The sequence below is a fragment of the Poecilia reticulata genome, chromosome 17 (genome assembly GCF_904066995.2).
Source record: "Poecilia reticulata chromosome 17, P_reticulata-male-v2, whole genome shotgun sequence".
In the NCBI taxonomy this organism is placed as follows: domain Eukaryota; kingdom Metazoa; phylum Chordata; class Actinopteri; order Cyprinodontiformes; family Poeciliidae; genus Poecilia; species Poecilia reticulata.
Window position 1 is genome coordinate 22,887,185 of NC_088846.1, and position 22,563 is coordinate 22,909,747.

The following is a 22,563-nucleotide window of genomic DNA, read 5'->3' on the forward strand; positions in this document are numbered from 1 at the left end:
TAAGTATTCTTTGTTCAAATATGAATAGATGGCAAGATGTCTTTTGTTGCGGTCAGCAGCACCATATACATTTCACAACTTGCCACAGCATGACTCACCTTCTCCCCCATTGTGTCTCTATTCGTGCTCATCAGCCCCATTCAGATGACCATATGGGGGAGACAGTGGCATGAGATCTCCTCCAGAGAATTCATTAGCGGACCCAAATTGTACATTGGCAACATCCTTCTATCTACTTGAGGTGGCCAGCGAGGTTCGGGCTTGTGGGCATCCTCAGGCAATGACGCCACAACTTGCAGCAGCAGACAAGTAATTGGACAGTTTGTCAGAGAAGTGGAAACTGTGACAAGACGCTTGGCGAGTCCTCAGCAATGACTGCGATACAGAAGGTAAGCGCAGGGCTTTGTGGATCCATTATAAACTGTTTACTGTTTGTAATGACGATTTAATTGTGGCAACTCGGCTGGACGGCTGAGGTTAAACAAATGCCGGAGATATGAGGAGATTTTCTTCTCAAACAGGGAGACGACATGATGTGCAATGTATAAAACACAGCAGATAAAGAAATACTTTAATGCTTAGCAAATGACCAAACAGAACAAAAGCAGTGGTAAACATATTTTGCATTCAGTCAGTCTGAGGACAAATAAATATTTCATGTACATATGCCTAATAAAATAGATTTGTGTTATTAATATAGACAAAACAAAGTCTAGGAAGCTTAATAATTCATAACTTATACAATATGTACATATTTAAATAACCCATCAGTCTGACGAGCGGTTTTCTCTGTTTCCACATCAGTCTCTGTGGGCTAACAGACACTGTAAGTCATAATCATGAGTCACACATGCTTGGTATATCAGGTCAAGTTAATCCACATCAGGAGCCAAAGGCATTTGTAGTTTGGCTGTGGCTGCAGGAACCAACTTGGCAGATGAATGGCCTCACTAACTCATGAACACCTTGGTTAGCAAAAGTTTGAGACGAGGCTGCTGGGTTATGGAATGTGCATCATATTCACTGCTCTGCAGGGAAACCCTTCTGTTTTCGTCTGAGTATTCAGAAGTGGCTGCCCATTATTTCCTCTTCACGGGTGAGATCTTCATGTCCTTTCTTGCTGTTCGTCTGTGCAGCGTCACTTCGTCGTCCCCTCCCGTCTGCTGCTTGGCAAAGTTGACAAACACCTGAACAAAAGAGAAAGATATTCAGAATGTGATCAAAGGCATTCTGGGTCATTGACTTTGCACCAATTCCTCATCGCAGGCATTCATTTAACATTCCCGCCAATGACTGGATGGGAATCGTATGCAGTTCCAAACAGAAAAGAAGCATTAGGAGGTATAAGTTCAGCTCTCACATAGTTAACTATTAAAGTCAACTTGCAATGACATCCATTGTCTATAATAGCGTATCCCAGAAAGCTTGTGCAGCTTGCAACAGAAGTGAAAAAAATGAACAAGATGAATAATAATCATATCTTTCATGTTTTAATACCAGCATTCTTTGGCCTCATATTCACTCTCCGCAATGCGAAGCTAAAGTTCCTACACACTTTCTTGTCAAAATGCTCGTCTGCTGCTCAAATTGCCTGAATGGCAACACAAAAAACCACTTCAGTTTTAGTTTCTTGCACATTCAAGAACCTCATTCAGACTTCAGCCACTTTTGCAATCTTGAAAACACCAGAAAAAAAAAAAGAGCAATCAAGTGTTCAAATATGGCAATGACATCAACATGCGTATGCATCATCCTGAATCAAACACTTTGGACAAACTGGAGTAACAAGTAAAAAAAAAAAAAAGTCATGTGTGTCTTTGAGAACAGGCTTACAGCATGGAAATAAAGTGTTGGTTTACATGGATGAACTCTGGTTTCAAAGGAACTGTGGTACCTTTGAAGACAAAAAAAAAACGTCCTCTTTAATGAATTTCAAAGATTACAGGCACAATTTGAAAAGGATATCAAATAAAAGCCAGTTTGCACAATTAAGTTCATTGTTGTAGTAGGACTAGGTAAGTGGTTAAGTCCTGGCAGGTTTTCTTTTTGGCATTTGTAATCTAGTTTGAATGTACAACACAGTTTCCTTAAGAAAAGCTTACATTATCCATATTTCCATACTACACATTAGTAGAAAATAGTTATTTTTTATTATTTGTCTTTGATGTCTTTCTAGCTCAGTAATTTCCATTAATGGAGAACCCATCTACCTCCTTTAAACCATTTACCCCTACAAGGCATATGAAGACACCCAGTCTTGCCTAACAGTAATGTTTTGCCTGTAAATGGCATCAACCTTGCAGTCTCTAAATGACTATTTTTGCTTCCTTTCTCTATTTTTTCCCAGTGATGCATCACAAGAATTAATTTTGAGCTTTTCTGAGTAAATTGTTCCTGAAAGCCAGAACTGAAAGTGATCAAGTGAACTAGTTTTCCCAACACAATGACGAATTAGTTTCTACATTCTGTAATTGGGTATTCGATGCTCAATTATGTCTTGTTAGCAAGCATCTGACAGCAGCTCTTATGAATTTTTAACACATTGCAATCTTTTTCTTTTAAAAAAAAGTGCAATTGCTTTTGTTTTGATTGTCACATCTCAGCGTTACCTGGTCCAGCGTTGTCTGGGAAACAGAGTAGTCTTCGATGCTGAGCCTGTCTTTATTGGCCACCACCAGCTGGAAAATCCTCGCCAGGGAGGATGAGGCAATTTCATACTGCAGCGTGTTGTAGTGTTTCTCCCGCTGAACACAGCCGGGGAAGGAGCTCTCCATAAAGTTCTCCACAGGCTCCAGTTCTGGACACAAGCCTGCTTTAGCTGCCTTGATTTTCATTGTCACAACGTAGCCGTCGCCAAATCTGGGTTTGAGAAAAGCAAGGCACAGAAACACTGCATGTTGCTTTCTTTGGTGGCTACAGCTCTGAACATTAATGCTTCTGTCATCTATAACGTGATGGTAATTAAAAAAAAAAAATATATATATATATATATATATATATATATATATATATATATATATATATATATATATATATATATATATATATATATATATATATTAACGCTAGCTTCAGACTTACAGTCACAGATTGGAACCACAGTTATTGGGTAAGTAAGAAACAAACTCTTACTTGTATTTGAGGTGCTGGATGGTACCAAGACACTTGAAGGTCCCATTGACCATGATGGCCAGTCGGGTGCACAGAGCTTCACACTCCTCCATGCTGGTGCAAAACAACAGCAACCCATCGTTATTCATGTCTGTGACCTTTGTCGCCGTGTCACACCACAAACTTTAATACTTCTTATTAGAGTTTTATTTAAAGGATGAACACAAAGTAGTGCATTTATATGAAGTGGAAGGAAAATTTTTAGTACACATTGGTTTTAAAGTCACACCACAAAATCTCAATTGGATTTAGGTTTGCATTCTGACTGGGCCTTTGTAGCAGAGGAATAATGCTTTGTTCTAAATGATTCCATTGTTGACTTCTTGGATTTGTTGTTCTGCTGTAAAGTGCAAATTGGGTCTCTTGGCTACTACTCTGAATAATGATGTCCATGATTTCCATCCTGTCAGTTTAGATAGACAGCTTGACCTTGGTACGTTTGTGGTTCAAACTGATATTGTTTTATAACCAACCCCAACTTCATCCCCGACCTTTCTGCTGTTTCATATGATCTCTAAAATGTTGTTTGTTCATTTATATGTCAATAAATTTTATTATTATTGACAAGTTCATTTACTTCTGTAACTCAATTCATTATTCATTATTCAAACAGATGTTTTCAAACTTTGCTTTTATGAAAAGTTTGTTTAACATAGGCTTTAAGGTGTTTCTTTTGAAAGGTATCAAGGATCAATGGAACAAATATCCCATTTTAAGGAAATGTACATGTATATTGAAAATAAATGACTCGCAAATGGATTGAATTTCCTACTTAGGTGAGTTTTGGAGCCAGCCGGTTGCACTCGAAAAAATAAGGGGATTTTTATGGGACTTTTGTTTTGGTTCAAATGTTAATTCTACGTAGAACTTTCCTTCCACAAACAATAATATCTTGAATGTTTGTTTTTTTTAATGCTTTTGGAAACGGGCTAACTGTGCTTGGTTAGCTGCTGACACATATTTGTGGGCCAAGATTTTATTTCATCACAAGGTTTCGAACCTGTGTGACGTTAGCACCACAGCCCTGCCGTCCTGAATCACACTCATGATGGCGTTCCACAGAAAGCGGCGAGAGTGCGGATCCATTCCAGTCGTTGGCTCATCCTAAAAAAAAAGAGAGAAAAAAAAAAAAGGAAAACAGCCACAGAACAAACAACTTGTCTCTCTGAGCACATAGCGCCACACAAACAGAGACCAAGTCCTTATCTCTATCAGCATATGGCAAAAAATCACAGATTTATGCCAGTTTGAACTGAACTGCGTCGTTTTTGTGCCAACATATAAAACATTCCAGGCCAGGCCTGACTGAACCCATATGGCTTGCCATCTGGATCCATATAGACTATTTCATTGATAAATTCCTGCATAAAATCTAAAAAACACAAGCAAAGGGCTCTGTAGCTTGTCGCCGTTGGCTCCCCTACCAGCAGGACCAGCGCAGGGCAGCCAATCATTGCGATAGCTGTGGACAGTTTACGCTTGTTGCCTCCGCTGTAAGTTCCTGCGCTGCAGCCAGCGTACTCTGTCAGGCCCAGCTTCTGGATGCCCCACTCTGCCACCTGCACAAGAAACAGAATCTAAGTTCAGAGGCCACTTCAATGCATCACTGACTGGTTCCTTCACAAAAGAATATGCCAAAAAAAAAGCAGATGGAAAAAAATAGGGATGGAGTAAACAAAACGTGAAGAGAAGATGGAGGTCTTTGCCATATGTGTAGCAGAGTAGAACATCCTACGGTGCTTCAATATGTGAAGCAGCTGGAGTCCCACTTACTCTGGGGATCTCTGATTCGGGCACCCCTCTGAGTCGGGCGTAGAGGTAGAGATGCTCCCTGCCGGTAAGAAGCTCATCAATGGCATCAAACTGGGGGCAGTAGCCCATGTTCTGGTGCACGTCTAGTATCTCTGTCAGGATGCTGCCGATATAAACACAATATGTTACTTGAGATACTGCAGGAGCTCAAATGATATGGAACATTTTTAGATGGTGTTAGCTGTATGGAGACATGATGCAAATTTCTACAGTTAGAAATTTGTCAAAACAACATCAGATGTGGGGTGTCAACAGTCTACTTCTCTCTCTCCTGATTAGCATATGTTCACTTGTGTTTAGAGACGCGGGTCAGTTTCATTATCAGACAGTGTCCAAACGGTCTAATTCTCAGAGCTGGTTTAGGATTCACCCAGCTGGAACTACATGCAGGATGAGCCAGGAGCAACAAGCTTTTGTCATTACATAGAGCACTGAAAAATTATTCATACTTCTCAAATTTTTATGTATTTTAGGGGGGTGGGATCTGTGTATCATATTTTTGAGTGCGGTACACAGAAACAATGTGGTGAAACCCATGACATAAAAGGAAAATAACATGGTTTTCAACTGAAAATCTGAAAATCATTTGGCTTCAAGTACTAATTTAATTTCAAGATTTGTCTAATTGCATGACATTTTATCTTGCATTTTAAAAGATCTACTAACTTTTAAAATGTTTTATGGATGTGCATTGCAAAATTGCTAAGTTTTGTAAAAAAAAATGTATAATCTAATTTAAACTTGTCCTCAACTTTTTCCCTGATCTGTGTTTTTTTTCCCCCTTGGTCTTTGTGACGCTGTTTGTTCATCAACTTTCTCTTACAAAACCTCTGAAACCTTGAGACTGAATACCACACAGACACTGTTTACCAAATGCATTATTATGAAGACAATTAATTGGTTTGCAACAAATTAATTAATTAATTAATTGGACATTAAATTGTGTTTATTGGGGTCAGAGTAAAAGGAGCCCAATGCATTCTGTAGATTTTTGTGTGTTGAAAATGTTGAAAATCTAATTTTACAATTATCCTCTACTTTTTCTTGGTCTATTTTATAAAAGTCATTTAAAATGTATTTAAGATTGTGGGTCAGTTGGTATAACTACAGTTGCAAGGTACTGTGTCTGTCTTAAAAAGAGTTTTTTTGTTGTTTTTGCTTTTAAAGTAGGGACATAAATGCCTTTTTTATTCAACAAATGAGATCCACCTACCTGTACCCAGCCACAGAAGCCTCTCCAGAACTGGCATCAGTGTCACCTGTTAACATTTTGAAAGTTGTCGTCTTCCCAGCTCCATTAACTCCCAGAAGGCCGAAACACTAACAACAACAAAAGGACGCCATTAATACCAGAAGCACAGAAAACTGTGGCACTATTATAAAGAATGAATATCATCAAGAGGCTCAAATGATTTCTCTCTTATGGCTTCACCCACTAATCAATGCTTTCTCAGGTCAGGGGATTGTCAATGAATCAATGCAGTTTGCTGTCACTGGTTAGATGGAAAATGTTTTTCCAATCAGCTTAGCACTGTATCCTAAGTAGGATTAAACGGAATATTAATCTGTCAGCATGACTGGATTGATTTGACTTTATACTTTACATATAGATCAGATCTGTTTGTTTTTTAAAGAGCTTTGAGATGATTTATCATTAACCCTCATCATAGACAAACTGATTTGAATGACATTTTATATTGTGTATAAATATCTATTTTAACTGTTTTCATGAAAACAAAATCAATTTAAAGTTGTGAATTTTAACTATTAGCCTTCACAGACAAACAGACACAACTTGTGGCAAAAAGAAAAGATAGAAATAGATCTCAGCATGGATGAACTCAGTGACTTCACCTCGCCTGCAGGGACTCCCACACAAATCCGGTCCACAGCTGCCCTCTTTCTGCCCACATACGTCTGTGCAGAGAAACGATAATATCTCATTTTATTGGAGCAGTACCAAAGCAAATGTAGCGACTACAAATATGTTTTAAAAAACACCAAATTGGTGAATCATGTGCAGTGTTCTGACTTCTGAATTTTATAATTTCATATATTTTAGTCTGGTAAATTGAGATTCTTTTTTTGTTGTTTGATGGAGTGAAATGCAGTTTGTGGACAAAGGAGTTAAGAACAATTTTATGTAATTCTGAAGATCTTTCTTTAGTGTCCACTTTATGTTACTCCTTTTGATTTGTAAAGGGAAAAAAAATTACGTTTAAGCAACTTGAGCAGTGACAATTATTTCCTCCAGAATTAATCTAATAAAATCTGTTATTCTGTGAAAAACATTAAAAAAAATGACACAGTCCAATGTAACCAAAACAAATTTCCAAATTACCATTTTTTATATTAGATAAAACTTCATTTATTTATTTATTTTTGTGTCTGTTTTATTTAGGGCACAGTGGTGCAGTTGGTAGAGCTGTTGCCTTGCAGCAAGAAGGTTCTGGGTTCGATTCCCAGCCTGGGGTCTTTCTGCATGGAGTTTGCATGTTCTCCCTGTGCATGTGTGGGTTTTCTCCGGGTACTCCGGTTTCCTCCCACAGCCCAAAAACATGACTGTCAGATTAATTGGTCTCTCTAAATTGTCCCTAGGTGTGTGTGTGTGTGTGCATGGTTGTTTGTCCTGTCTGTCTCTGTGTTGCCTGGCAACCTGTCCAGGGTGAACCCCGCCTCTCGTCCAGAACAGTAGCTGGAGATAGGCCCCAGCAACTCCTGACCCCACTAAGGGACAAGGATGTACAGAAAATGGATGTTTTATTTAATATTGGTATGTATACATTTCATATGCAGAGTTCACAAATGCACCAAGTATTTTATTTGACCATCCTTTTCTTTTCAAACATGGCTGCTGTAGTTAGGCATGGACAAAGTACAACAAGATCAAGTTACGCTTTCAAAACTGCTAACGTTTTTGGTCATCCTGTTCCTTTAAATGAGATCTGAACTGCACTCCTCAGATCGTTCCTGAACAGTTCAGTGTATTTAGCAGCTTTGTGGTGCTGATGGAGGCTGCAGCTATCAGGGACTATTGTTAGTTTATACAGCCTTTGTCAGATGGTAGATTATTATATTTATCAAGATAATGCAATGCCAGAAGGAAAATAGCTTTTGGTAGAATGGTATCATAAAAACATTACTGTTTGGTGACTGTTTAATTCATGTGATTTATGTGAGCAAACACCTAGTATTCAATTCACTAAGTAGTAAGAATACTTTAGGGAATGGGGATGTCTTAGTAAAGATACGGAAAAGTTTGATTTAAAGATTTTTACCTTTGAGAGGTCCCTGATCTGCAAGATGTCCTTCTTGCTTCCTCCCTCATACATCCTCTGCCTTTCCTCTGCAACATCCTCATCCTCATCTTGTACTACAGTCTGTTTACAGTCTGGTAACCTGAGAAATAAAGAATAAAGTCCTCTAAGGAGGAATCGACAAGACCAGAGAAATGCCTTTTCAAAAGCTGAATTAGCTTGAATTAGCTAATTCAAGCTATTCGGTTTTAATATATTTCCATTCAGTGCATTACATGTTACTTGTGTGTGTTTAGTCAATTGCAAGCTCTTACCAGTGATCCAAGAAGAACCGATACTGGATCAAAAGGTTGAGACCAAAGTACACGAAGCCTTCCACTAGCATAAAAAAGATGTTTTTTCCCACAAAGTCCCACCGGAAAGGATCCATCTTGTATTCTTCACCTGTAAAAGAGAAAAAGAAAGACATATCAAACTATTTTGACTTGTGAAATGAAACACACACACACACACAAATCAAAGCTTTACAAACAATTTATCATTTTGTCACAAATTCCTATTCCCTTTTTTTTTCTTATTATTTTCTCTCATTAAAACAACAAACTTGAGTGCAGCTAAATGCTATTTTTGTAGTACATCAAGACAAAGCAGTGCATAATTCTCAATTGTAAGTAAGATGATAAATCAATTTCAACATTTACATCACAATAAGAAGCAGTGTAAATTTGTTTTTAATGTCTTTATTTAGATAATAATAAATTTCCAAATTCCCATAAAAAGCATACAGAGTTTGCAACCTCTGTGAAAATCCTGTGAGATACTCAGAGTTTTGTTGGAGAGCATACAGCATCATGAAAACCAAGGAACAAAGCAGACAGATCAGGGGTAAAAGTTGTGGAGAAGCTTGAAGCAGATAAAGATTCTAAGCTTCGAACATCGTACACAGCAAACAGAAAAATAAAAATGAAGCCTTGTTGAAAGAAACCACAAGAAGTAATGTTTGAAGTAGGGGAGGAGCCATATAGAGGACACAGCAAAACATTTAGTAGAAAGTTATCGGGTAGGATGGCCTGCAGGACAAAAGTGAAAACTACGACTGCGCGTCACCCCGAGAATACCGTGGTGGTGACAGAATCAATCTGTGAGGAAACTCTTCATCCAGAGTGACGGGGAAACTTGACGAGTTTTAAACTTTTTAATATATTCTTGCACATTCTTTGTCAACACTTTTAACAAGTGAAGCACCATGCGCCGCTTACCAAACCTGGCGTAGACATCAGTTACTGCCTGATTCATGGCCATGTCTATCAGTCCTCGCCCCAGGCAGAAGTGAGGAAACACCAGCAGCAATTTCTTCAGCCACTCGTTAAACGTCAGCAGAGCCTGAAAACACAGGAACACGTCCCAGCAGCAGCGGTATGAAAATACATCTGATGGCATAGAAACCAGAGCTCTGCGACAAATACGAGTTAATATTTATGCTCCATTTGTAAACTGTCTGCAAAACACAGCATGATGATGCCATGCTTGGGACTTGCTGTAAAATTGTATCTGTAAACAGACAAAAACAATCTCAAGTAATGATTTGTCTTGTGTGTGCCCATTTTAAATAATGTCCTCATTTTGGGGGGGGGGGGGTTCTGTGTGGAAAAATAAGTTTTTTTTAATGAAGCTAATTTTTCAAACTTGGCAAGAATGATGGCAATTTTATAATGCACAATTTTATGACTACTTTTTGAGAAATATCAACAAACATTAATACGACTCAGTCCACCTGGAGAGCATCTCTCATGACTCATCTGCGGTGAGAAAAATGGAGCGCAGATGTTCAGAGGAGACGACCATCTGCTGGAGAATGGCGTCTATGTTTTTATTATAGTAGATTACAATGAGAGTGCAATTTACAAACTTCACCCAGCTTTGGTTTTACCCTACTCCCCCTTTTTTTTAATTTTTTTTTTATAAACTCATTTAAGTAACAGGTGTTTGCATATATCTTTGTCCGGACAGAGTCAAATATTGCCTCAAATGATAACAAAGTCTTCCACACTCAACCTTGAATGTTTAGGCCTCATTAAAATGTTTTCCACATTATTCACCGAAATCTACCGTTTCCTCTTTGACGCAGGCTAATACAAGTTTGAGTCCGATCTTAATTAGCATCTCCTTGTCCCCTCTTGATATTTTTTTCCTTTCTGGTTTGTCAGACACTCGTCTGCCCTCGAGGCCTCACAGCAGACTTTAGTCCACATTTGCATTAATCAATTTATGTTACTTGCAACTGAGGGGATCCAGACGTTTAGAAAACACGGCTTGTTTTGAGAAATAATTTGCCTCTTACAGCCGTGGGCAACAGTACGAAACAGAAACAGGAGGAATTTGCATAAACGAGTTCTTTAGCTGCAAGTCAATTTTTTTCCCCCCAGCGATGACATGACAGATACTGATCTATAATGTTTCCCTTATAATAGCATAATCTATTTACGATCCACAATCACACGCAAAACGGTCTCTTAATATTATTGTGTGAAATAATACACTGAAGAAACAGACCTCAACATGACAGTTTTCATTTCTGTACTTAAATAAAGCAGTAAATTGTTTTGTGGGATGAGTCCCATGTGGTTTGGTAATAACTGAAAAACTCACTCAAGAATCAAATTGTTTGTGGTAGATAGATTTGCCCACAGTAAATTGACACCTCTTGGTAAATATGGAAAGTAGGAGTGTTAAACAATTGCAACTCGTCTTTTTAAAACTTACTTAAAAACTAACAAACACTTACACAGTTAACTGGGATGTGACCTGATCTGAACTGTAAATGCAAAACATGCATCATTGCAGGTCTAGCTGTGGGTTCTTGTTCCATAGTTTTTGGCTTCTTCATGTAATATCTGATTACATTAAGTTTTTGAGTTTTTGACTCTGCTCTAAGTTAAATTGTAAATTTCTTCCGCAACTTGTTGCTAAGTACGCCACTTTTACTCATTAATTTTATTTCTTACCCGCATTAAGTCCTTAACTTTAATGAAGATGCAGCAAATTTTGCTTTGTCACAGTAAATCTTCCTCACTCACCTTAAAATGATCAGAACTTTAGGAATAATTCAGGTCAAACCATTAACAAGCTTTTCCTTTTGTTCATATTTCGGTTATCGTGTGACCTTACCCGATTGTTTTCAAAGAGTTCCAGGATGAAAGTGATGGCGCTGCTGTTGATGCCGATAAACAGATTGATGCAGGACAGAGACACGTACGCAGTGCTTGGGACACTAAATGCGTAGGACATGGGGTACATCATGGGTGTCACTGACCACCTGAAAGGAGAGACTGAGAATTATGAAAATAGCATGTTTAAAAGGCAAATGTCATGTTTTAGAGCCATAAAATGCTCAACAGATGTGCGACCCCTTTGTAACAACACACAAAATCAGCAACAAGGATCATCTATGCAGGAAGTGTGGGTGAGCTGCACTGAAGTAAACAGGCAAAGATGGCAGATTTCTCCTCTTCAAATTAGTGTTTCTCTGTGTGAGAAACACCAATTTGCCCCATGAAGCAACGGGAATCTTGGATTAAAGAACAGGAACAGCTCACACCTCACAGGTTAGCACAAAACACAATTCATGCCATGGCAACAGTTAATAGTTTGACCAAAACCCAAATAACCAAATGAAAGCCACTACCATGCCTGGTGTTTGTGAGCATAATCATCTTTTAGGCAAGAAAAACTTTTTTTTACATCATACTTTTTATTTTATGTGTAATCTGTCAGTAGAATATGTTGATGTTCACAGATCCTGCTAACTTTTGGTGTCAGACAAATAAAGTTTTCTATATCAATGACTTTTCTATGCAAATGATCCTCCTGCATCTTTAACATTAACTTTCTTTAATTACAGACTTTGCTTTTTTGAATTCCTCCATATTGGGTGTTTTTTTAGGTCTCTTAACTACTACATTTCTCCTGACTTTCTTTTCCCTGCCAAATATATTTTGTATAAATCTTCCCTTTATGAAGTCAATTTTGACATAGAGACTTTATCATTACTACTTTTATCTGAGATCAACTTTGGGTAGATAGATCACTTTTTTCTTGTCTGCCTTTTCGGCTGCCTTGTGTTTGCATTTTTTTCCTGCCACACTGTTTAATAATTTTTTCCATTACTGTGATGGGCAACACATCTAAACACATTTGAAAAGGAAAAAAAAGAAATCTGTTGAAATTAGTTGTTTTTAATCTCTCAGGCGTTAAATTTCTCTATATAAATTTATAAATATGGATGAGAAGGGCTGGATTTCTCCAACCTATCTCTTCCAGAAACACAATTTGCACTTTACTTCAAAATGCTTTAAACATTTATGTTATATTTAATTAAACTACATAAAAAAAAATCAGCAGCTTACCCATAAAAAAGAAGAAGAGCTATTAATGCCGGGAGGTTGGTTGGTGACGTGTAGCACTTTTTATCAAATGCCATGAAAATGCCAACCACCATTACAGTGCTGAGGAAGTAGTTCATCTGAGAGAGAAACAAACAATGAGATTATAAAGCAACATCTGCAACAAAAAACTGCAAATAAACAACAAACTAAGGATTATATAAAACTCATACCATCACAATATATTTTAAGAACTTCTTTTTCAATCTGGAACTCTCTAATTAAAACAGTATTCATAAAAAAACACACACACATTTACGGAGCCCGATCTTACTCACCATGTCCCAGAAGAAGTTGGCCACCCAGTACACACAAGGACTCACTCCACTGACGAACTGCAGGTGTTTGGCTTTGGTCACTCGCTCCTGAATGAGGTAGAGGACGAAGCTGGCGGGGATGAAGGACATGGCGAAAATGACACAGATCGCCACAACGGCGTCCACAGAAGTGGTCAACCTGCAGGAAGAAAGGAGCAAAATGAAATCACAGCTCTGGTCTGGGTTGGATTTTTGTTTCTATGAGATTCTGGAATGCAGTGACTGAATAAAAGCAACCAGATTCTTTATCGTTTTCAGTGTTGGATTATTCCATGGCAATTCAAATTCTATTTACATTAACACTTTTTACGCATCTTTACTAACGCTGGTAATTTTTGATCCCACAGCGTACTCAGACTGCTTTTGAGAAATTGTGATTCAAAACTTGCTACAAAGCAGATACAAAAACCAAACACAGTGTTTCAGGCTTAGCAATTCTAATCCTTCAAAACAAAAAATAAACACAAAGGCGCAGCTTTGCTCACACAGTGACTTCAGAAAGCTGCTCTTTGGTGAGATTCAGAGGGTGATTGATGGCGGTGATCCCATACTCCACAGGTTTGGCGAACGAAGGGAGGAAGGCTCGCAGAATGGCATTGTTGGCCACATTCATGAAGGCCACCATGGCGTGCCAGCCTTTGTTATTATACCACACCTGACAGAGGATTGTAGAGGCAATACAACACATCCAAACAGAAATATTTATACGTCGAGTGCAGGTAAGCTTTCTTCATAAAACTTACCTTCACATTGAACTCGCTCTCCATGAAGTGTAAGAACGTACCGATCTCCCTCAGGGCAAGTCTGGAGTAATGACCCTGTGAACAAGGGAGCTCAGAATGAGCCGACTGGATGGATTACTGTCTAATGTAGAGGTGAAAGCAATGAGAGCATTACCCCCGTTATGTTGAGCATCCGTCCCAGCTGGCGGAAAACGTTCTGGATATCTCTAGGATCCACGTCTAGGACGGGAAGTTGACCTCCTACAGAGAGGCCTCCATACCTGATGGCAGAAAAGATTCAAACCTGGAATTAAAAGAGAGAAACTCCCACTTCTAGACACAGAGTGAGACTAGAAATGCAGGTACCTTTGTTCATTCACCCAGTATTTGCTCTTCAAGCTGCAAAATAATGATAAAGAAGAAAAAGCGTTAGTAAAGGTAAAATAAAAAAATAAAAAAGAGAGAGAGAGGTAAAACAACTCCTTTGCATTTTTTTTTTTTAGGATAATTCTCTGCTGTTCCAGTCCAACCTGCCTGGTTCTGATGAGACTGGGGTAGGTTTTCACCAGATAGTCAGTGATGTTCCGGTCGGTCAGATCCAGCATGACGTCTCCCGTGGCCTCCACCCGCTGCCGAGGGGGCAAGCCTCCCGCCCCAGCAGGGCAGATGGGCATCATGGTCAGCTTCTTGCTGGTGCTGCACTGGCAGGAAGGCGACGGGTTGCGCTGGTTCCACTCAGGACTCTGTAATATGTTGTGGACCACAGGGGAGACGCCAGGTTGCTCCCAGTCTGAGACACTGGTGTTGCACATCGTCCTTGATAAAACAGAGACAGGGAGGACACATAATGATCTGTGCTACAGTTGTGCTAACGTTAATTTAGTTTATGATTTAGAGTATTTCTCATGGCTTTTGGCACAGCCTCCCAGACTTATTCAAGGCAGGTTTAGAATTGTTATTTCTGCACACATTTTTAATGCAAACAGAAGATTATTTGACACTGAAATACGTATAAAAGGATAGAGTTGGTAGTGAAACAAGCAGGATATTTTTCAACCTGCACATTGCCTTGATACTCACTCTGACTGCTCTCTTTGCATGCATCGTGTGCCAAGGCCCGGCATGCTTAACAAGCGATCTGTGAAGTGCTTCATTCTGGGGTCAAACGGACGCTCGTTGCTAAAAACAGAGGGAAACGTTAAAGAAAAAAAGATAAGATTACTGTTAATGAGACTCGGATGATCCAGTGGCTTTGAATAGTACTTGTGACACTACTCAAAACTTCACAGTGTTTAATTTGGATTTTTTTTTTTACATAAACGAACATAAAGTGGTGCGTAACTATGAAATATGGGGGGAAATTATGCATGGGTTTCAATCTTTTAGGGAAGAATCCAGGAAGCCAAAGGTAACTCTAGAAAAGCTGCAGAGATCCACAACCATTATTATTATTGCACATCATAAACAGCCTGCATAGAATACTGGGAACAAGAAAAGTCAAAGCCATCAGAAATCCTGTTTGCAATCTGTCACAAGTTATGGAAGGGGCACAGCAAACATCTGGAAGAAGATGCTTCAATAAAATGACACCAAAACTGAACCTTTGGTCCTCCTGGAAAACAAAAACCACAAATTCCAAACTTCATAGAGACACACCCCAAAAAGACTTGCAGATGTAATTGCAATTGCTAAATTAGATTCTTCTAAGTATTGACTCAGCTATGTTGGATATAAATGCAGGCTACACTTCCACATTTTTATTCGTAAATGATTTTGAAAGTCATTTATTGTTATCCTTTCACTTCAGAACGATTCACTACCCAGTGTAGGTTTACCAAATAAAATCCTAAAAGCCTGGAACTGAAGTTTATGGTTCTAACTTGACAAAATGTAAAAAAAAAATAATAATAAATTTAAAAAAAAAAGTTACAAGCAAATGAATACTTTGGTAAAACGCTTCACAGTATGTTTTGCATTATTGTCTGACCTGAAGAAGGTAAACTGCTGTCCGTACATCCAGGGCGTCAGAGTTAGGCTGGGATATTCTCCAAATGGAGGGACAATCAGCGTGAAGATCAGAGAAATAAGGACGAAAGTGGCGGGAAGCACAATCTGAAACCACAGTCACATGTTTAAATAAGGATCAGAATCTAATGGCATTATAAATATAGATATCAATGTCTTCCCTCTGGATGCAGATTATGTCTGCTAAAATAATGTGAAACTCAGAAAAATAACACCCATTTTAATCAGTGGATCTCCATGTTCACTTCGCCCAGCAGTACCTGTGCCAGGAAGTCTTTTCTGCTTCTCGTAGCGTGATGGAATCTCTTCACCAGCAACGCGTGGAAATGCTTCAGGATCAGTGAAAAGCCCTTCACCTGTCTGGATCCCTTCCCTGCACTGTTGTCAGAGGTAATCCCATTTACACCGTTATTCTCTATTATAAACAAGAAAACAAAAGATGAGTATTAATATTAATATATTAATATTAGCTTAAATTCTGATCTTAATGTTTGCATCTCTAGATTAAGTGATGCTTTGCTAAGCTTTGAAAGCTTATGCAGCAGGAAAAGAAAGAGCATGTAATGAACAGCAGCTGCTAACTGAACCCCTTAGAACTGGGTTGTTTTGTGGAAAATTTGTTTTTATAATTATTCAATTTAATGGAAGACCTTTTTAGGAATTCCCTCAAATTAGAAATGCAAGATTGTACTAATAATAAAACATGGCATTTACATAACCCAGGTCCAGCAGGTTCTATGGGAGGAAGAGGGGAGTAACTGCATTTTTATTGAAGCTCTGTCCAAATGCTCCTTTTTCCCTGACCTTCCTCTTGGCCTACGCCAACTTTGTTGCCATTTTGTCTTCCTTGCAACATCCACTGTTCTAGAGGTGAGGCAAACAAACACAAACTACAGGGTTATGAAACATAACAGATGCACGTTTTACAAAAGTGATGTGGCTACAGTTTAGCTCACACCTGCATAGTTCGACTACAATAAGCACGTTTACATCAACATTACACATGCAGGTGCGGTGGAAGGATTAAGAACATGTTGGAGAAACAGACAAATGGGTCTGGAATTTAATTCCAGGAAAAGGTCAAGCAGAATATCAGTGGTGGCATTTACCAGCAGTGGTGGCATTATTTGCTGCTTCTCCATCTGCTGTGACCTTTAGAAATATCTGGAAAGGGAAAAAGATCATCCTTTAACGCTCAAAACATTCTAGTCAGTTATTTTAATAAGTATTTAAATATAAATCTACAATGATATGTAAAAAAAAAATTTGCCAACATTCCTGCTACTTTAGGTGGATAAGCAGGAAATTCATGGCTAAACTAAAGTAGAGTCCAAGATATTTGTTTAAGGTTTCAAGTGATGGTCATAAGAGTGCAAGGTGTCGGTCTAATAAAATGAATTGAATTGAATTGAATTATATATCACAAAAAACAAATATAGACAATTTTACCCACTGCTGTCAAAACTATGGTGAAACTTGAAAGTACAAGTTTCTTTCATTTAAGAAAATCTGGCCAAATTAAGCCATTTATAAAATGCGAGATAATGTACATTTTACACAAAAAAATAAACTGTTTAGTCCAGCAAGGTTTGTCAGAGATTCTTTCTCCCATTGTTTTTTGATGGTGTTAGATTTCTCCAGATGGGGGGAAACAAATGATTCTCCTCTGACCTTGAAGAGGAAAGTATAAAGCTGGGAAGGGAGCTGGTTTCTCTGCCGGTCAGCTAGTTGGCAGTGTGAGGGTTGTATAAGCTTTCTGGAGGCTTGGGCTGCCTACTGCCTTGAATTTTCAAGTGAAGTGATGACAAGTCTCTAGAGAGGTTTTGTTTACAAGCATTAAATCCAATCTTGGTGATTCTGGTCCAGTTTGTAACAGAGCAGCGTAGTTCTGGAAATTAAGAGGGAAACTTTAAGTTGTTTTTTAAATTATTTTAAAATGCTGGGCTTTACTTTTGATGGATGCTGGAGATTGTCTAAATTCCTTATTTTTGAGTTATGTATAACCTTTTATTAACATAAAATAGATCTGGTTTGTGGAGGGGGACTGTAGGTGTATGGGTGGAGGATTGAGGTGGTGCACAAGTTAGCACAACCTTAACTTCTTACATCCTAAATCTATTGACAATTTTAGAAAATGACAATGTTTTTTTCTGCTAAGGGATTCTAACTTATGTAAGATATTTTCATTTGAACACAGCACATGCAATGGTCCATGACACAAGTTAAATTCAATTGAATACTGTAAAATTAAAACTGGAGGTAGTTCACATGCTGGCCACCAGATGGCATTAATGTGCTTCAAAATCAGTCTTTGGTATGTTTCAAAAAAGCATCAGCAGGCATCTCAGCTGCACTAAGACACCACTTTGAGGGGATTTTGTCACCTACAAGGTGGCAAACTTTGCTGAACCACCTTGGGACTGAACCTGAGAGCTAACGCGAAGTTCAGGTTCGCTCAGTAGCCTGGATTTTATGATAAATGTCAAGCATTTTAGGCCAAAAATTCACATTTATCAATGATATTAATCCTCAACTGCCAATTTCCCTACCTCCTCTAAGGATGTATCAGAAATTCCAAAGCTGCTCAGACCCATGTCAGCAAGAGTTTCCTCCAGCTCTCTAAACAGGCTGGCATAGGCTCGATGTTTGAACCCTTTATTAGGGAGCAAATAGGTCAACTCCTGTCCGATGGTCTCAATGAGCTTTGCCTCCGGAACGTGATGGTGGATCAGACTGGTGATGCAGTCGATGTCCCCTGGGAAAGAGACAGAAAAGTTACAGATTTGGGGACTTTTCTTTTAGAAAAGTTTTCCCGAAGCAGCAGAAGCTGAAACAAGAACAAAAGAAGAAAAACTGCTTGAAAAGCAAAACACAACAAAAAACAAACACTATTATTCAAGAGAGAGAACCTGTGCTGGAGCAGCTGTGTGGTGTAGCATCTCAAACAGCATCTCCTTAGGCAGATGAGGAGCAAAAAGGCTTTTGTGTCAATATAGCTACTAAATTATTAATGTCTGTAAATAATGTGAGCTGTTCCAGCCTGTTTTAGGATTTACAGCAGAGATGCAGTGATGGAAATTGTGAAAAGATCCTGTTAGCACCATTACTCACAAATTGCTTCTGATAGGAGTGAAAAATAAGGGGAAAATGTGTTAATGTTTGCTTTTTTCAAAGGCCGATTTCGATTTTTATGTGCCTCTGAGTGTACAAGAGAGGCATTAGAGGACATTGTTACCTGAATAGATACCACTCTTTTGTGGGCAGAAGAGGTTCTTGTCATTTGGTTTGAATATGTTTATAGTTTATGTGAATATTGGTTTATAGTGCTATGTCTCTCCATACAGAAAACACATTAATCTGAATTAAACCAGCAAAATTTCATAAAAAATGCAAGAGGTCTGATTTTACCTTTATTAACCTGTCTTCATGTTCAAAACTGTTAAAGGATCTAAGATTACTGCTGGGACAAATGTGGGGAAGTTGTAACATCATAAAACCAAATTACACACATCCAAGATATTCCGCCCTCTAGTGGAGGACTAAATATCACAAGTAGAACTTAGCTTTTTTTTCAAGAATCCAAAATGGCTGTTTATTATCCATGGAAATTAAAGTCAGTTGTTTAGTTCAGACATGATTTTGGATATGAGCCATATGGACAGTGGCCCAGGGCGGCATGAGAAAGGGCAGACACATGAGCTCCAGATAAAAAACTAGAACTTCTCTGTTAGTTCTGTTCTAAAGTCGGCACCCCTGCTTGTTGAGTAGTTGCCTCCCACCCTAACTTGAGAAAAGGGAAACTCGGTAATGTACTTCGCCTGAGACTTCTCGTCATTTAATTTCAGGTAGTATTTTAGTAGCTTGGGGAGCAGCAGCAGGAGGGGATCGCCCAGGGCGTCACTTATGCCAGAAGTAAGACTGCTTTGGTTATAGGAGGTGATATTAAAAATATATGTTGTTTTATAAACTGATTTTTTTATAGAATACTTCAACAAATAACATATCACTAAATGTTATTTTGGGGAAAACTTGAAAATATGCATATCAAATGTGATACAAACAGTTAGAGTTAGATTTTTTTTAAGCATAGAAGAGCCAACAATGAGCAAAAACATTGTCTCTCTGAGACGTATCGCGTGTGTAAGTTTGAGCTCCTGCAGTAAAGGTGTGGTTCAGTGGTTGCAGTCTTTGCGGGGACCCGATTGGTCACTTTAGGCTTCATAATAATCCCGTCACCTTTGCTTTTAATGTTATAAAATCAACTGAAAGCTAATGCTCTTACAAACGCAAAGTTTTGTTTCACCCAAAATCTATAGTTTTTTGGCAGAAGATACAGGAGGAGCAAGCGGTTGGGTCTTTCTCTCTCTAAGAACCCTGGGATTGGTTTATCCGTGAATTGTTTTGAAAACAATGTATACATTTCAAAAATATAATTGTTGTAATTTCCAGTTACATTAATACCTTCAGCTTATTTTGCTTAACAGCTTTTCTCTAACAGCACAGACAAGTTACAGCAAAGAATAGCACGATAATGTCCATCACAACAAATAAGAACAGACTTGACTGCAAATGCCACTTCTGCAGGAAGTGTTGCTTGTGAGCATGTAAATGAAAGGCTGATAGAGAACATGAACTCTTACCCTCCAGAACTCTGTCTAGCTGCTGGTGCTGATTCTGAGACTGATCTTTGTATTTGGTGCAGATGGAGCAGGAACACGAGCAGTCTGAGGCACAGTCGCATTCATTCTGACAGAAACACGGAAAGACACAGGCGCTTTCAACAACAAATGCATATATCCTGACAGAAGAGGAGGAAACGCTGTTCTTCGTCTGCAGGCGCTGCTCACCTCCCGCTTCCTGATGTCCTTCATGCGGCGTACGAGTGTTAGATAAAAGCCGACTCCAAAGCAGTTTTTGAGGAAAAGTGGGGATCCGCAGCAGTAAAGCTGTCCTTTGGAGATGATGGCGATTCGGTCACTCAGCAAGTCGGCCTCATCCATGTGATGTGTAGACAGAATCACAGTGCGGCCTGCACAAGGACCAAACTTTCACTAAGGTGACAAACATTTCTGCTCACTCTGTTAAAAACGTAACAGAAATATAAATATAAATAGTTTTAATTCTACTTTCATTCTTTCCTTCAACAGCTTTGAATGATAGTTTTACAGTTTCAAAAGTTCACTACCAAATTAGAGAGTGTTTGGAAAATGCCAAAAAAGTTTGTTTCATTCTTTAAATTCAGTTTGAGCTTTAGAAAATGTCTTGAGTGATAAAATCTTGGCCAACATTTGTAAAGTGCTATTTGAATCAGTGATTTTCACCTGATCTATATTTCAGCAGGAGATCCCAAATAGATCTTCTGGAGTACGGGTCCACTCCCGAGGTGGGCTCGTCCAGAATGACAACCTTGGATCCTCCAACAAATGCCATGGCAACAGACAGCTTCCTTTGCATACCGCCTGTAAAGTGCAGAAACACATAGTAACGAGAGGGAGCAAATAAATTGACCTTCTCTGTCCTTTTCTGACCCATAAACATCACAAGTGTCAGACCTGAAAGGTTCTGAGCCTCTTCGTCTCGCTTGTGAGGCAGACCAAGGTCCAACAGCATGTTCTCCACCTCGGCCTGAGCCTCCGCTGGAGTCCGGCCCTTCAGCAGCGAGTAGAACAGGATATGCTCCTCCACCGTGAGACTGGAACACCAACATGGCCGCAGGAATCCATCATTTTGAGAAAAGAATAGAATAAAATGTTGCAGGAATGGTTTAAACTGGGTAAGTCTTCAAGAACTATTAGTCGTTTGTAAAGAACAATCACGATCAAAAGTTTCTTGTGCAGCTTTATGCATGTAGAATAAACAATGTGCAACCAATCTTGATAATCATTCATCATATTCCTCCCAGTTCACAATAATGCACTACTTTGTGTTGGTCTATAAGACAAAATCATGAAATATACAGGAGATCTGTTGCAGGAAAAAAAAAGTTCAGAGTATGAATAATTTTTGCAATGAAATGCAAATGATCCAACTCACTGATTGAAGAGGATGTTGTATTGAGGGCACATGCCCATAGATGTACGGATGATGTCTATGTCTGTCTTAATGTCTCTTCCATAGACGTAGGCTGTGCCGGATGTGGGAGGATAGAGACCAGTAAGAATGGACCTGAAAAGAATAAAGATTTCCATATTAATCCTATACAGAGGCAGGTGGGAGTTGATAACTTCCTTAAAAACTGAATAAGAGAGGAAGAAAGAATGGATTTTTATAAGTCTGATAAATTCTCATGATATTTTGATCAGTCTATGTATTAGTTTTCCATATCTGATTGAAAATGTGCTCAGTTTCTTTTCTGCTTACAGTGTTGTTGTTTTTCCAGCCCCGTTGTGCCCCAGGAAGGACGTGATCTGCCCTTCGTAGAAACAGATGCTGAGGCAGTTCACGGCTGGACGAGAGCTGCCGTCGTACACCTTGACCAGATCCTGGATCTGCACCCCCAACACCAGGCCCAGGGGATCCTGCTCAAAGAACACCGGACCTGTATGGAGGAAAAAAAGATGAAAGTATTTACAAAACTGCATTGGAAATAATCAGAGCATCATTTGATTCATCTCTTGGGAAGAAATTCAGTTTCAGATCAGCTAAAGTTTCCTTATTTTAGTTTCCTAGAGAAAAAGAAACCTTTATCTTCACTGAAATAATATGTAATCATAAAACATCATTCAAATTATTCTCCTTTGTAAGTCTCATTTCACCTTAACGCTGTTGTGCAGTTCCCCTTTCTCTCCACTAGATGGCTTCAGAGAGTTCTCCAACA

General features: G+C 38.8%; 1 protein-coding gene across 3 annotated transcripts in view; it reads right to left on the minus strand.

The window, feature by feature from the left end:
• Positions 1–554: 554 nt before the first annotated feature.
• The window catches only part of LOC103479744 (retinal-specific phospholipid-transporting ATPase ABCA4-like), a 49,333-nt gene continuing 27,324 nt past the window's right edge, over positions 555–22,563 (minus strand). For 2 of the 3 annotated variants that reach the window (XM_081598791.1, XM_081598792.1), the window contains exons 20-50: positions 22,107–22,284; positions 21,780–21,911; positions 21,299–21,438; positions 21,068–21,205; positions 20,594–20,775; positions 20,387–20,492; positions 18,296–18,501; positions 16,856–16,910; positions 16,551–16,610; positions 16,007–16,161; positions 15,709–15,833; positions 14,802–14,900; positions 14,256–14,537; positions 14,088–14,120; positions 13,897–14,002; positions 13,743–13,817; positions 13,485–13,654; positions 12,961–13,138; positions 12,647–12,762; positions 11,409–11,556; positions 9,500–9,623; positions 8,555–8,684; positions 8,262–8,382; positions 6,838–6,900; positions 6,197–6,303; positions 4,945–5,086; positions 4,596–4,730; positions 4,172–4,275; positions 3,133–3,225; positions 2,610–2,859; positions 555–1,187 (exon numbers count right to left, since the gene is read on the minus strand). In XM_081598791.1, coding sequence (XP_081454917.1) covers positions 1,080–1,187; positions 2,610–2,859; positions 3,133–3,225; positions 4,172–4,275; positions 4,596–4,730; positions 4,945–5,086; positions 6,197–6,303; positions 6,838–6,900; positions 8,262–8,382; positions 8,555–8,684; positions 9,500–9,623; positions 11,409–11,556; positions 12,647–12,762; positions 12,961–13,138; positions 13,485–13,654; positions 13,743–13,817; positions 13,897–14,002; positions 14,088–14,120; positions 14,256–14,537; positions 14,802–14,900; positions 15,709–15,833; positions 16,007–16,161; positions 16,551–16,610; positions 16,856–16,910; positions 18,296–18,501; positions 20,387–20,492; positions 20,594–20,775; positions 21,068–21,205; positions 21,299–21,438; positions 21,780–21,911; positions 22,107–22,284 — 4,061 coding nt within the window. In that variant the 3' untranslated portion in view covers positions 555–1,079. The remainder of the gene's footprint in view (positions 1,188–2,609; positions 2,860–3,132; positions 3,226–4,171; positions 4,276–4,595; positions 4,731–4,944; positions 5,087–6,196; positions 6,304–6,837; positions 6,901–8,261; positions 8,383–8,554; positions 8,685–9,499; positions 9,624–11,408; positions 11,557–12,646; positions 12,763–12,960; positions 13,139–13,484; positions 13,655–13,742; positions 13,818–13,896; positions 14,003–14,087; positions 14,121–14,255; positions 14,538–14,801; positions 14,901–15,708; positions 15,834–16,006; positions 16,162–16,550; positions 16,611–16,855; positions 16,911–18,295; positions 18,502–20,386; positions 20,493–20,593; positions 20,776–21,067; positions 21,206–21,298; positions 21,439–21,779; positions 21,912–22,106; positions 22,285–22,563) is intronic. The other variant, XM_081598793.1, reaches the window with a different exon arrangement.